At 39.4% G+C, this 13,771-nt stretch overlaps 1 protein-coding gene across 1 annotated transcript in view; it reads left to right on the top strand.

The window, feature by feature from the left end:
• The window catches only part of LOC109930529 (rho GTPase-activating protein 26-like), a 69,645-nt gene extending 56,301 nt beyond the window's left edge, over positions 1–13,344 (top strand). The window contains exons 4-6 of the mRNA XM_048603978.1: positions 3,399–3,470; positions 4,274–4,375; positions 13,186–13,344. Coding sequence (XP_048459935.1) covers positions 3,399–3,470; positions 4,274–4,375; positions 13,186–13,344 — 333 coding nt within the window. The remainder of the gene's footprint in view (positions 1–3,398; positions 3,471–4,273; positions 4,376–13,185) is intronic.
• The last annotated feature ends 427 nt before the right edge of the window (positions 13,345–13,771 follow it).

Here is a 13,771-nt window from a genome sequence, read left to right as displayed (position 1 = left end):
AGACCCAAAATGTCAGCTTTCCTGTTCCTCTGATGCTGCTTGGCCTGCTGTGTTCATCCAGCTCTACACCTTGTTATCACAGGTAAATAGGATTCGTGTACAGTCGGCTCTGCTATAACGCGATAGTTGGTGTTCCTGCGCAGCATCGTGTTATAAAAAATCACGCTATAGAAATAACAGGGCCTATGGGAAAAGCGGGGTTAGGGTCAGACCGCCAAAACATATCATTCAAAATTGCTCAAAAATCACTCAAAAGCCTTACACAAAGGATATCACTGTTTGAATAAATGTTTAAGTCATATCTAATAATGAAATAAAAGTATATTTAATGCCTTACCTGAAAAAATGTCAAAATGACTTGATGGGGGAGGAGGTTTTGAGGTTGCTGTGTTGTTAATGCAGGGTCTGAGGGTCGTTGTCGTCGTCGTCGTCATCATCATCATTGTCGTCGTCGTCGTCGTCATCGTCATCATCATCATCATCACCACCTTCAGGTGCAGTTGTGGTTGCAGAGTTAGGGCGAAAAATAGTTAACCCAGAAATGGATGGCTGTGGTTCATTGTCTTCTGACTGTTTCTTGGGGGGTTCGCTTAAAAAGGACACCCAGTTTTTGTTGCTTTGCTCTTTTTCTTCTTTCATGAAGAAGCTGTTGATAGGGTGCCAAATAAGATCTTATTCCATGGACTGCTGCCTTGCAGCATTCTGCATTGTAATCGTTGACCTGTAACAGCTGCGGTTGCTTCTCAATTTCCCTCAGGATAGAAGACCAAACAGAAGTGGAAAGTTCTCATGGTGCTGCATCCTGGATGCCGACATCTTCATCTCCAGCTTCCACTTCCCCCTCAGCAACAAGTTGCTGCAGATCAGCTGTAGAGAGGTCTTCACAGTGGGAGTCAAGCAGCTCTTCAACATCCTTACTCTCGACTTCTTCAAATCCAACTTGCTTTGCAAGATAAACACAATGTTCTTTGATTCTTGCAAGCTCCTCTCTCTGATCAAAGCCTTTAAAATCTTGAAAAAAATTTGGGAAAAGCTTCTGCCAAACTGCATGCAAGCAGTGCTTACTGACATCACCTAGGGCTCCACGATAATGTCAATTGCATTCTTGATGTTAAAGCTCTTCCAAAATTGAAGAACACTGTTCTTATCGCCCTCGGTGGCTGTAATCAGCCTCTTAAATTTGCGCCTTAAATAATAAGCTTTAAAAGCTGCTATTGCACCCTGATCCATGTGTTGAAGGAGAGAGGTTGTGTTTGGGGTAGAAATAGTACTTTGATGTTTTCAGAAAGCTCACCAATGGTGGGAGGATGGCTTGGCACGTTATTCAGGATGAGGAGAATCTTGAAATCCAAATTTTTTTTTTCCCTACGATACTTTCTAAAAACATCTTCCAAACCATCAACAATAAGGTCAGAAAAAATTTGCCCTGTCATCCAACCTCTTTTTTGCTTGACCGAAAGTAGATGCCTAAAGTAGATTTTAAGGCTCATGGGTTGGCAGAGTGGTACACCACCACCAGGCTTAAGCTTTAAGTCTCCACAGGCATTGATACCGAACAGCACAGTCATACGACCCTTTGCCAGCTTAAAGCCTGGAATGTGTGCTTCATTCATAGAAATGTAAGTTCTTGATTGCGTTTGCTTTCAGAATAAACCTGTCTCATCCAAATTGAAAATTTGACCTAAGTTGTGGCCTTCTTTGTCAATTAATTTTTTAGCTATGGGAGGAAATGCCATTACATGCTCCTCGTCTGCACTGGCAGCTTTGCCACATAACTTTATGTTATGAAAAACATTGTGGTTCTTAAAACCAGCAAATCAGCCACTGCTAGCAGTAAAGGCAGGCACATCTGCAGGATTTTCAGCTTTTTTTGTTAGATCTTCATAAATTGATAAGGCTTTGTCTTTTATGGTGAGAAAAGTGGTCCCAGATGTATTTTTTTTTGATCTTCTATCCACACACTTGGAAGCTGCTCCATCTTCTCATGTTCCTTTGTCCGTGAACTCTCAGATTTGCTAGCACTGAGATTTGTTCCAGCAAGACAGCTTGCTTTAATCTTTTCTGCATTGTCTTTAATGGCGCGTAAGGTAGACTCGTTTATTCTGGTTATGTGAGCTATAGCACATGTTCTCTCATTACACTCAAAATGCTTTATGACGTCTAGCTTCTCTTCCAGTGTTAAAGCCTTTCTTTTATGTTCACCACCCGCAATTTTATCACCAGGATGCTTCTTGCTAGCATTCTTTTCACTTTGTCCTCGCACTTTTGTGGGTAACATGGCAGAATTTGCAAACAAACACAAAAATCATGGAGTCCTGTACCTCTCATGAAATTACTTCACAACAGAGTTTGCAAAATGATCAGGTGTCGCTGGCGCAGAGACTCTTTTGGCGCTAACATTGCGTGTATTCAGGACAAAGCCTGTGAAACGATCATGTGATGCCGACGCGGAGACTCTTTCAGCGCTAACATTGTGCGTGCTCAGGAGAATGCCTGTGAAATGATAATGTGATGTCGATGTGTACTCATCCACGCACCAATGGAATTGTGTTATAACCAATATAAGTTGGCATTTTAGAAATAGTGTTCCCCTATTTGTCAGTCACATTATAGCCAATTCGCATTGCTAGAACACGTGTTATTGCAGAACTAACTGTGGTTTGATGTTTATTGGTCAGCATACATATGATGGACCAAAGGGCCTGTTTCTATGCTGTATAACTCTATGAATGTAAGTGGTAAAATGTAACTATCTTCACAATTATGAATAACACCCTTGAGATAAGATAGCAGGTAGGAGAGCCACCGTGATTACAACACTTCACATGGTTAATGAAAATATGAAAGGGAAGTCTGTAGAAATGATATAGTTTTGTTTCTTGATACGGATATGTATTGCAAATGCAATGATAGTAAAAACATTAGCTATAAATTGTCATTCTTTGTTTTGAAGAGAGAACTTTGTGGATTTCCACTAAGTGTGCCTACAACCACGTCCTTGAGTAAAATCTGTATTAACTGTATCAAAGACTAAAAAGTGGCTAATTTAAAATCACCAGAACAGATATTTATCTTAACTGTGACTTATGGAAGCAAACTATTAGGTTGTCTGTGAAAACCTAATTGATGATATAGCTAATATTGAATTTGAGGTACTTTTGTGACCTCAAACCTTTGATTTCTGAGAGTGACCAAAGACCATGCTTTGGATTATTGGAATTTTACTGAAGCTTGATATCAGAAACACATGCTAGTGTGAAATGAATTGCACCAGGTTCAGGTACGTTCATTATAGGAAAGGAACTCTAGCTAAATACTAGAGCCATGAGTATCCACATTCAGTCAACTTACACTGCTTATGGAGTTACATTTCTAACACTGCTTTGTTTTCCTGTCAGATTGAGAATGCTGGTGATGTTTTAATCAGTCCATTGGAAAGATTTCGGAAAGAGCAGATTGGAGCTGCAAAGGTAGTGTGCATCATTTTCTTTGTCCCTTCCTTCCTGCTCCCTACCACCTTATTTTGTCACATGAAATAAATTATTTTATTTATATATGTTCACAAAGAAGATAGTTGATGCCTGTTAGTAATTGTGACATAAAGGTCTGATTCTGAGACACAGAATCTGACCAGCTGCTCAGTTTTGTTGTTTTTGTTTCAAGTTGGGTGTTAGATCCTGAAACTTTGCCAATTTCTTATCAATGTTCCAGGTGAGAAGAAGAACTCGTGCAAAAAAAATACTTCCATGTCAGTTTAAACTGCACTTTCAAACAATTTGCTTAGCTTTTGTTGAAACACTTGTTGGAATGCAGGCATCAGTTTGCTTGATCACACCTTGTCCACACCTTTTGATTCCTTTGTACCTTCATATATCTCATTCCTGCCATTCCTCCTTGTACGGCCCTGATCACTGCTTCCTCAAGTTAGAAGAATGCAGAGATGCACTGAACCTAGCCTCAGATATTGACAAGGTCTCTCTTAATGACAAATTCATCATGCTTTATGTAATTTAGAACCTCTGTAAATAAAGATGTTTCTCCGGGTCTCTGTTAAATCTTACAGTTACGATATCTTGTTCTGGTTTGCACCGGAGACAATTCAGTTTTCTGTGCCATGGGCATCTATTCATAGTTTAAACCGTTCTATCAAATCCACTCGTGCTACCCTCCTTTACTGACAAAAGAATGAACTGAATATTCTCGCTTGGCTACCTAAAGGTAATTTATTGGTAAATTAAGATGTTTCATTCACTACTATTTTTCTTCTGCATAGGAAGCAAAGAAAAAATATGATAAGGAAACAGAAAAGTATTGCAATTTGCTGGAAAAACATTTAAATTTGTCATCGAAGAAAAAAGATTCTCATCTTCAAGAGGTAATTATTTGACCCCTGCATTTTACTGATTTTAAATCCAGAATCTTGTCATAGTTTTGAATTTCATCAGCCTGATTTAATACTGTAATTGACTATCTTCTATCCATTTTTTAAATTTGGAAATTAAATGTGCTAGATCTAATGAATCTTGCAACATTATTGGCCAATTCTGTACTTGGTAGGACAGCCCTAATGCAAGTAAACAATTCATATTAAGTCGTTCTAGTGCACAAACATGTAAATATCATGCGCAAGTGTGCCATTGACCAATACAGAACATCTGTAGATGACAGAATAAAGTGGATTTCTTTCAAGGTTTGGGTCATTCTTTGAATATATTATTTTCATAATTTTAAAGGCCTTAGGCATATGCCGTCGAAGTCTACGCTTGTCCAGAGCAGTAAGCTCTAGTTTCCAAAACTTTGTCCTGAAATAGAAGGGTTTTTGAAACAAGTATAAATTGTGACCCTACCCTGGAGCTTTTTCTCTTCCTCAATACCTCCTACCACGAGAGGGAAGGGAATCTTATCACCATGGGCTCATTATTCTAAATACAGCTAAACCAAAGCCTTGTACAAGGTAAGATTGTGTTTTTAGTTCTATATTTAATTATAGGTATCTAAATACCCATCACTTTATTCAATTTTGGAAGAAACCCTTGACCAATTTCTCTTTCCGGCTTAGTAGTCTCAAACCTGCATTGTGTACATAGCTTAATGACTGGAATGAAGCAGGCCAAGTGATTGAAGTATCAGTAGGGGAGCATTTTGTAAACCGTAATTGTCATTCTGTTACATTCAATTTTATTATGGCAAAGGACAAGAATGGGCCTGAAATCAGAGTTCTCAACTATGGGAAAAGTGATTTTTAAATAAGATTTGGCTAGAATAAACTAGGAGCAGAAACTTTTAGGTAAATATGTGTCAGAGAAGTGTGACACATTCAAGAAGGGAATGGGGAGAATACAGGCCAACATGTTCCAATAAAGACAAAGGATGGGACCAACAAGTCTTGTGAACCCTGGATATCAAGAGATATGCAGGATTGGATAAAGAGAAAAAGGGAATCTTATGGCAGATATTGAGAGTTCAAAACAAAAGAAACCCTAGAGAAGCACAGAATGTGCAAGGGGGAGTTCGAAGAGGAAGAAGGGGGCAAGAAAGAATAGATAAAAGAAAGGAAAGTCTGATGTTATTTTACAAGTACATTAAGGTTTAAACAATAGCCAGGTGAGGAGTAGGGCCCATAAAGGACCGCAGTGATAATTCATGGGTGGTACCGGAGGACGTAAATAAGATTCTAAATGAATAGTTTGTGTCAGGTTAATGAATGAGTGGGATGATTTTGGTATAGAAATCAAAGAGAAGGACTGTGATATACTTGAAGAAATTAGCATAGACAGAGAAGAGGTTCTGAGTGGCCTGGCGGGCTTAAAGGTAGACAAATCTCCAGGCCAGAAGAAATGTATCCCATGCCGTTGAGAGAATTCAGGGAGGAATAGCAAGGGCACTGGCAATAATTTTCAATTTCTCTCTGGTTATAGGGCAGGTCCCAGATGATTGGAGGATAGTTAATGTGGTACTGCTATTCAAAAAGAGAGCAAGGGATTATCCAGGAAATTACAGACCAGTCAGTCTAACATCTGTGACAGGGAAACTATTGGAAGCAATTCTGATGGACAGAATTAATTTGCATTTACAGTGGCAGAGATTAAACAAGAATAGTCAGTTTTGTTGAGGGGTGGTCATGTCTGACCAACTTAATCAAGTTTTTCGAAGAGTTAAGCTGGTGTGTAGATAAGGACAATGCATTTGACGTAGTCTATTTGGACTTCAGCAAGGCTTTTGAAAAGGTCCTGCATTGGAGACTGATATCTCAGCCTGTGGAATCTAAAGAAATTTTGCAAATTGGATCCAGAATTGGCTACATGGTAGGAAGCAGGAGGTGATGGTCAAGAGGTGTTTTGTCACAGGAAGCTTGTGTCCAGTGGGATTCTGCAAGGATCAGTGTTTAGGGCCCTTGCTGTTTGTGCTATACATAAATGATTTGGCCTTGAATTTAGGAGTGCTGATCTGTAAGTTCACAGATAATACAAAAATTGGTCAGGTGGTAAATAGTGAGGAGGATGGCCTTAGATTACATGAACATAAACAGGCAGCGACCAGTGAGGTACAGCAGGGAATAAGACGTCAGCTAATTATAAAATATGTTAACGATTTAGATGAGGGAACTAAATGCCATATCTCAAAATTTGCACATGACATAAAGCATAGTTGGAAGACTTAGCTGAGAGCAAAATGTAGAGATGTTGTAATGTGATTTGGAAGGCTGAGTGAGAGGGCAAAAGAATGGCAGATGCAGTATAATAAACTTTGGTAGCCAAAACATGAAGACAGATTATTATTTGAATGTCTACACATTGAGAGACCTGGGTATTCCTGTGTACCAGTCACTGAAAGTAAACGCAGAGGTGCAGCAGGCAGTAAAGAAGGCAAATGGAATGTTGGCCCTTGTAGCAAAAGGAATCAAGTACAGGAATAAGGATATCATGCTGCAGTGGCCAAGTGGTATTATCACTAGTCTATTAATCCAGAGGCCCAGCTGATCTCCTGGGTTCAAATCCCGCTATGGCAGATGGTGGAATTTGAATTCAATAAAAATCTTGGATTGAGTGTCAAATGATGAACATAAAACTGTTGCTGATTGTCAGAAAGCACATTAGTGAACTCAATGTCCTTTTGGGAAGGAAATCTTCAAACCTTACCTGATCTCGCTTGCATGTGAATCCAGACCCACAACAATGTGGTTGACTCTCAACTGCACGATGAGCAATAAATACTGGCCTGGCCAGCAATGCTTACGTCCAGTGAATGAATATATAATAAAACTACACAATGCAAAATGTTGAGGCCGCACCTGGAACATTGTGTGCCGTTTTGGTCTCCTTATCTGAGAAAAATGTTCTTGGTGTTGAAGGAATGCAGCAAAGGTTTATTAAATTGATTCCTGGGATGGTAGGGCTGACGTATGGAGAGAGATTGCATTTGTTAGGATCGTATTCACTGGAGTTTAGAAGAATGAAAGGGGCTATCTCAGAAACCTAAAAACTTCTGACAGGACTAAGGATAATCCAAAGAGATCCACAAGTACGTTAAGAGCAAGAGAACAACTGAAGAAAGAGTAGGGCCCCTTAAAGATCAAAGAGGTCATCTTTGTGTCGAACTTCGGAAGATGGGAGACATATTAAATGAATATTTTGCATCAGTTTTTACTGTGGAGAAAAATGGAGGCTAGAGAACTTGGGGAAATAAATGTTGATGTTTTGAAAACATCACATTACAGAAGATGTGCTGGAGGTCTTAGAAAATATAAAGGTAGATAAATCTCCAGGACCTGATTGAATATATTCAGAGACTTTGTAGGAAGTTAGGGAGGAAATTGTGGGGCCAAGTGCAGAATATTTGTATCGTCTATAAATACGGTGAGGTGCCGAATGACTGGGGAGTGGCTAATGCTGTGCCTTTGTTTACGAAGGGATGTAAGGAGAAGCCTGGGAATAATTGGCCTTGTAAGTCTGACTTTGCTTGTAGGTAAGTTGTTGAGAATGATTCTGAAAGATAGGATTTATTGGCATTTGGAGAGGCAAGGAATGATCAGGGATAGTCAGCATGGTTTTGTGAGTGGGAAATCATGTCTCACAACCTTGATTGAGTTTTTTGAGGAAGTAACCAAGAAGATTGACGAGGGTAGAGCGGTAGACATTGATTACTTGGACTTTAGTAAAGCCTTTGACCAGGTTCCATAAGATAGACTAAATAGTAAAGTTAGATCACGTGGGATTCGGGGTGAGCTTGCCAATTAGATACAAAATTGTCTTAATGACAGGAGATAGAAAGTGAAGGTGGAGGGTTGTTTCTTGAACTGGAGACCTTTGACCGGTGGTGTTTCACAGGGATCGGTGCTGGATCCATTTTTAATGGTCATTTATATAAACGATTTAGATGAGAATATAGAAAGCATGGTTAGTAAGTTTGAAGATGACACCAAGATTGGTAGTATAGTGAACAGTGAAGAAGGTTATCTATGATTACAAAGAGATCTTCATCAATTGGGTCAATAGGCTGAAGAGTGCCAAGTGGAGTTTAATTTGGATAAATGTGAGGTGTTACATTTTGGTAAAACAAACAAAGACAAGACTTATACAATTAAAAGTAGGGCCTTGGACAGTGTTGTAGAACAGAGAGACCTAGGGGTTGAAGTATGTAATTGTTTGAAGTTTGTGTCCCATGTAGATAAGATGGTTAAGAAGGCATTTAGCATGCTTGCCTTCATTGCTAAGACCTTGAAGACAGGAGTTGGGACATTATGTTGAGGTTGTATAGGATGTTGGTGAGGTGTCTTCTGGAGTACTGTGTCCAGTTCTGGTCACCCTTTTTATAGGAAGGATATTATTCAGCTGGAGAGGGTTCAGAAAAGATTTACCAGGATGTTATCAGGAATGGAGAGTTTGAGTTATAAAGAGAGGCTGAATAGGCTGGGACACTTTTTTAACTGGGGTATAGGAGGTTTAGAGGTGACTTTATAGAGATTTATAAAATAATGAGGGGTATAAATAAGGTGAATGGCAGGTGTCTGTTCCCTAAGGTGGGGTATTTCAAGACTTGGAGGCATATTTTTAAGGTGAGAGGAGAAAGATTTAAAAAAGACATAGGAGGCAATTTTTTTATGCAGAGAGTGGATTGTGCGTATAATGAACTTCCAGAGGAAGTGGTGGATATGGCTACAGTTTCGACATCGCAGAAAGCTGCAACACAAAGGGACTTGGGGGTACTTGTGCATGAAACGCAGAAAGCTAGCATACAGATGCAGCAGATGATCAGGAAGGCTCATGGAATCATAGAATTCCTACAGTGTGGAAGCAGGCTATTTGGCCCATCGAGTCCCCACCAACCTTCCGAAGAGCATCAGACCTAGAACCCCCCACCACCACATCCCTGCAACCGTGCATTTCCCATGGCCAATTCACCCACCCAGCATGGGAATCCTCAGATACTCTGGGCAATTTAGCATGGCCAGTTCACCTGACCTCTGTAGGCCTTTGGACTCTCGGAGGAAACCAGCTCATCAGAAGAAACCTATGCAGACACAGGGAGAATGTGCAAGCTCCACACAGACAGTCGCCTAAGGGTGGAATCGAACCTGAGTTCCTGGCACTGTGAGGCAGCAGTGCTGACTTCTGTGCCACTGTGCTACGGGAGTGTTAGCCCTTATTCCAAAGGGGTTGGAGTATAAAGTACAGAAGTCTTATTGCAATTATACAAGGTGCTGGAGACAGAATCTGGAGTACCGTGAGTAGTTTTGGTCCCCTTATTTAAAAAAAGATGTAACTTCATTGGAGGCCGTTCAGGGAAGGTTCATTCAGATGATCCCTGGTATAGAGCGGTTACCTTATGAGCAAAGGCTAAACAGATGGGACTGTGCTTACTAGAATTTAGAAGAATTTGGGGTGATCTCATTGAAAAATATAGCATGCTTAAGTGGCTTAGCAGGGTAAATACTGAGAGGATGTTACCCCTTGTGGGAGAAGCTGGTGCATTGTATCAGAATAAAGGGGTGCCAATTTAAAACTGAGATGAGGAGGAATTTCTATCAGAGGGTTGAGAATTTTTGGATCTCCTTGCCATAGAGAGCTGTGGGAGCAGAGTTTTTGTATATATTTAAAGCTGAGATAAATGTTTGATCACCAGGGAAATCAAGAGTTAAGGGGAATTGGCAGGAAAGTAGATGTAAGGAATGTCGGATCAGCCATAAACTTATTGAATGGCAGAGCAGGCTTGAAGAATCAAAAGGCGTCCTCCTGTTCCTTTTTCTTATGGTCTTAGAGAAAGTGGTTGAGGCCAAAACATTTGTGTTTTGAAGAACAAGGTAGATATAGCTTTTGTGGCGAAAGAGCTCAAGGGAGCATGGGATTAGGGTATTGAGCTCGATGATTGACCATGATCATATTGAATGGCGGTGCAGTTTAGATGAATTAAATGATCTACTCATGCTCCTATGTTCTATGTTTCTGTAATATAAATGACTGATCAGTGGCAAATAGAATTCATTCTAAATGTGAGGTGATGCACTTGGGCAGGACAAAAAAGGCAAGGGAAGACATGGTGAACAGTTGAACCCTGAGGATCAGAGAGACCTTGGTGTACATGTCATCCAGTCTCTTAAGGTCGCAGAACAGGTAGACAGTGGTTAAAAAGGCGTAGAGAATTCTTGTTTTCATTAGTTTAAGAGCAGGGAGGTTACATTGGAACTGTATAAAAAGTTGGGTTAGGTCAATAGATTATTATGTGCAGTTCAAGTATCCACATTATAGGAGGGATGTGATTGCTCTAGAGAAGGTGCAGGGAAGATTCACCAGGATTGCTTGGGTTGGCAAGATTCAGTTATGAAGAGAGATTGGTTAGATTAAGATTGTTTTCCTTGGATCAGAGGAGACGGAGAGTGAAGGGGATATATGATTGAGATGTATAAAATTGAAGGACATGGATAGGGTAGACAGGAAGAAAATTTTCTTCTTGGCAGAGGGATCAATGACCAGGGAGCTTAGATTTCAGGTAAAGGCCAGGAAGTTTCGAGGGGATCTGAGGAAGCTTTTTTTTTTCCACCTGGAGGGTAGTGGGAACCTGGAACTCACTGCCTCCAAGGGTGGTCGAGGCAGAAACCTTCATAAGGTTTAAAATGTACAAATGCTGAAAAATGGGATTAGAATCATTAGATGGTGATTTTTGACCTGTGCAGACTTGATGGGCCATGCTGTAGAGCTCTAATTCTAAGACTCCATGTAGGAGTTTGTCTAAGTTCCTCGTGCTACCACCCCCAACCCTACTTTGACCATGCTTATATTCATTCCAACAGTGTACTTGTGGAGTGTTGCCTGAATATCTTCATCTGTACAGTGAGTAAAGATGAAAAGCAGTGAACTTTGCAGTGCAACAACAACTTAACCATACCATTAACATCCTAAGGCACTTCACAGGAACGTTCTAAAACAAGACTTGATAGCAAAGCATTATATTAGAATAGATAGCATTAATTTTGGAGGTAAATTTTAAGGGACCTCATGGAGGATATGAAACTAGAGAACCGGAGAGGTTTAAGGATGAAATTTCAAAACTCACGCCTTAGCAGTTGTAAGCATGGTTGAGTGAAGGCAATTGGAGATGTCTGAAGAGGTCAGAATTGGAGAAATTCCGATTTCTTGGAGGCTACAGAGAGAGGGAGGTTGGAGTCCGTTGGATTATTTGAGAGATTTCAACATAAGAGAATTTTTCATTCAAGGCATTGCTAGAACTTGGAGCCATTGTAGGTCAGAAAGCACAGGAGTGATGGGTACCTATGCTCCACTGTGGCTGTTAGTAATTTTGCTCCTTCTACATAAATGTGATAAATTAACAATCTCTTTAGTACAGCTTCTATTGGAGATTTTTTTTGGAAATCAAAATATGTTGTATCTAACGAAGTGGTCTACGATTTCCATTGATCATCACTTGCAGACAAGGTTGTGTTGACGTTTTCATTGCTGTATGCTAATTTTAGTCGCAAACACTTTTTTATGTGCTATACAGATAAGTGTATATTTATTTCCTTAGATACCAAATTTTGTTAAGGTAAAGTATTTAATAATCAAAAGACTGACTCAGCATTTCATCGTAAGTTTCTTCCCAACAAATGCAAATAAAAAGATAAACTGCATATGCGTGCACTATGTGAAAAAAAATAGAAGCTTATATTAATATAATACCTTTCATGACCATCAGATCTTTCAATGTGCCTTGCAGGCAATGAAATGCTTCTGATGTGAAGTCCCTGTAATGCATGAAATAATAGAACCAGTTTTCACACAGCAAGCTGTTGCCAGCTTCAATGTTATAATGACATGGCAATCTATTTTGTGATGTCAACTGAGGAATAAATATTGCTCTGGACACCAGAATTAAGTGACACTGTGTAGATAATTAAGATCATATGCCAAAGGTCATCGTCTCATTCTTGTTTCTAAAATTTATTAATATAAGCCGCAGTTAGTCACATTTGAGTTCTCAGTTAGCCAGTAATATCACATTGAATTCCATTTGCCAAAATTTTGTAAATTTCTCTGAATTTGTTTGTTCCTTTATAACTTTCTCTTACCGTCTGGTTAATTCAATGTATCTCTTAATGTCACCTATAAATGTGGATAAACAGCTTTATTCCTCCATTCTAGATTATTAGTATTTATGAAAGAAAAGTATAGATCCCAGGAGAATCCTGTATGACACACACTTGGTTTCTTATATCCTGAACCAATTCCTAGAATTTCTTCCGTCCCATCCTCTTTCAGTTTGCTAATAATTTTTTTAAGCAAATATTTCAAATGCCTTCCAGAGGTACATTTAGGCAGTATCCATAGACGCTTTTTTAGCTACAGTAGGAGAAATTGATTCAAAAATTTAAACTACATTAGTCTTGCCTCCATTACCACTCTAAAATCCAAACTGACAATCAGTTCAGACTTGTCTAATTGCTCTGCCACCGTCATTTATGATGAGGCCATGGAAGTCCTTTATAATTAGTAAATCACAGGTCGGTAGTCATCTGGTTTCTTTCATCCCCCCCTTCTTGGGTAATGGGGTGATTTCTCATTTGGAATCAAGTCCTTAGCCTAAAAATGATTCTGCTTTGAGGTTGGTAAGTACAGATCTGTTGGTTTCTGTTCTGTATTGAGTTATAATGTTGACTTTGGTTTCGACAAAGATTTTTGCTTTGACTTACAGGCAGATTGTCAGGTTGATGTCGTCCGACAGCATTTCTATGAAGTGTCACTGGAATACGTATTCAGAGTGCATGAAGTGCAAGAACGAAAGATGTTTGAGTTTGTGGAACCAGTAGGTGAACGGTTTAAATTACACTGGCTTATGGTACTGACTGACTGACTGCAGGATTAATATATCTCTTAAATGTCTGCGTTCGAGGTTGATAGTATGCAACAATTCTAAACTAACGGAACTTGTGGTTCTACCAGTCACCTGATTCAAATGAATGTTCCAAATTTGAATGTCAGTTTATCGCCAACTTTCAATTTCCATTCATTTGTACCTTGTTAATTTACATGTCTGTGTTTCTTCTGTGATATGTTAGTATTTTTGTTATCGAATCTTGCTGATTTTGAAGTTCATATCTAGCAATTTTACAGATATATGCATCCAGCCTTTGAGAACCTGGTGCTCTGTTCAGTCTCTCGGATTACATGGATTACTTTCCATTTAGAGTTGTGATAATGTTTATTGCTGCTTAATGAGCCATTAAATTGAGGGTACATTGTTCAATATTACATTAACTGGATACTATGATTCCTTGAAT

Source organism: Rhincodon typus, chromosome 12 (genome assembly GCF_021869965.1).
Source record: "Rhincodon typus isolate 14 chromosome 12, sRhiTyp1.1, whole genome shotgun sequence".
Classification (NCBI taxonomy): Eukaryota; Metazoa; Chordata; class Chondrichthyes; order Orectolobiformes; family Rhincodontidae; genus Rhincodon; species Rhincodon typus.
Note: the sequence above shows the minus strand (reverse complement) of the source record. Positions and strands in the feature narration are given on the sequence as shown.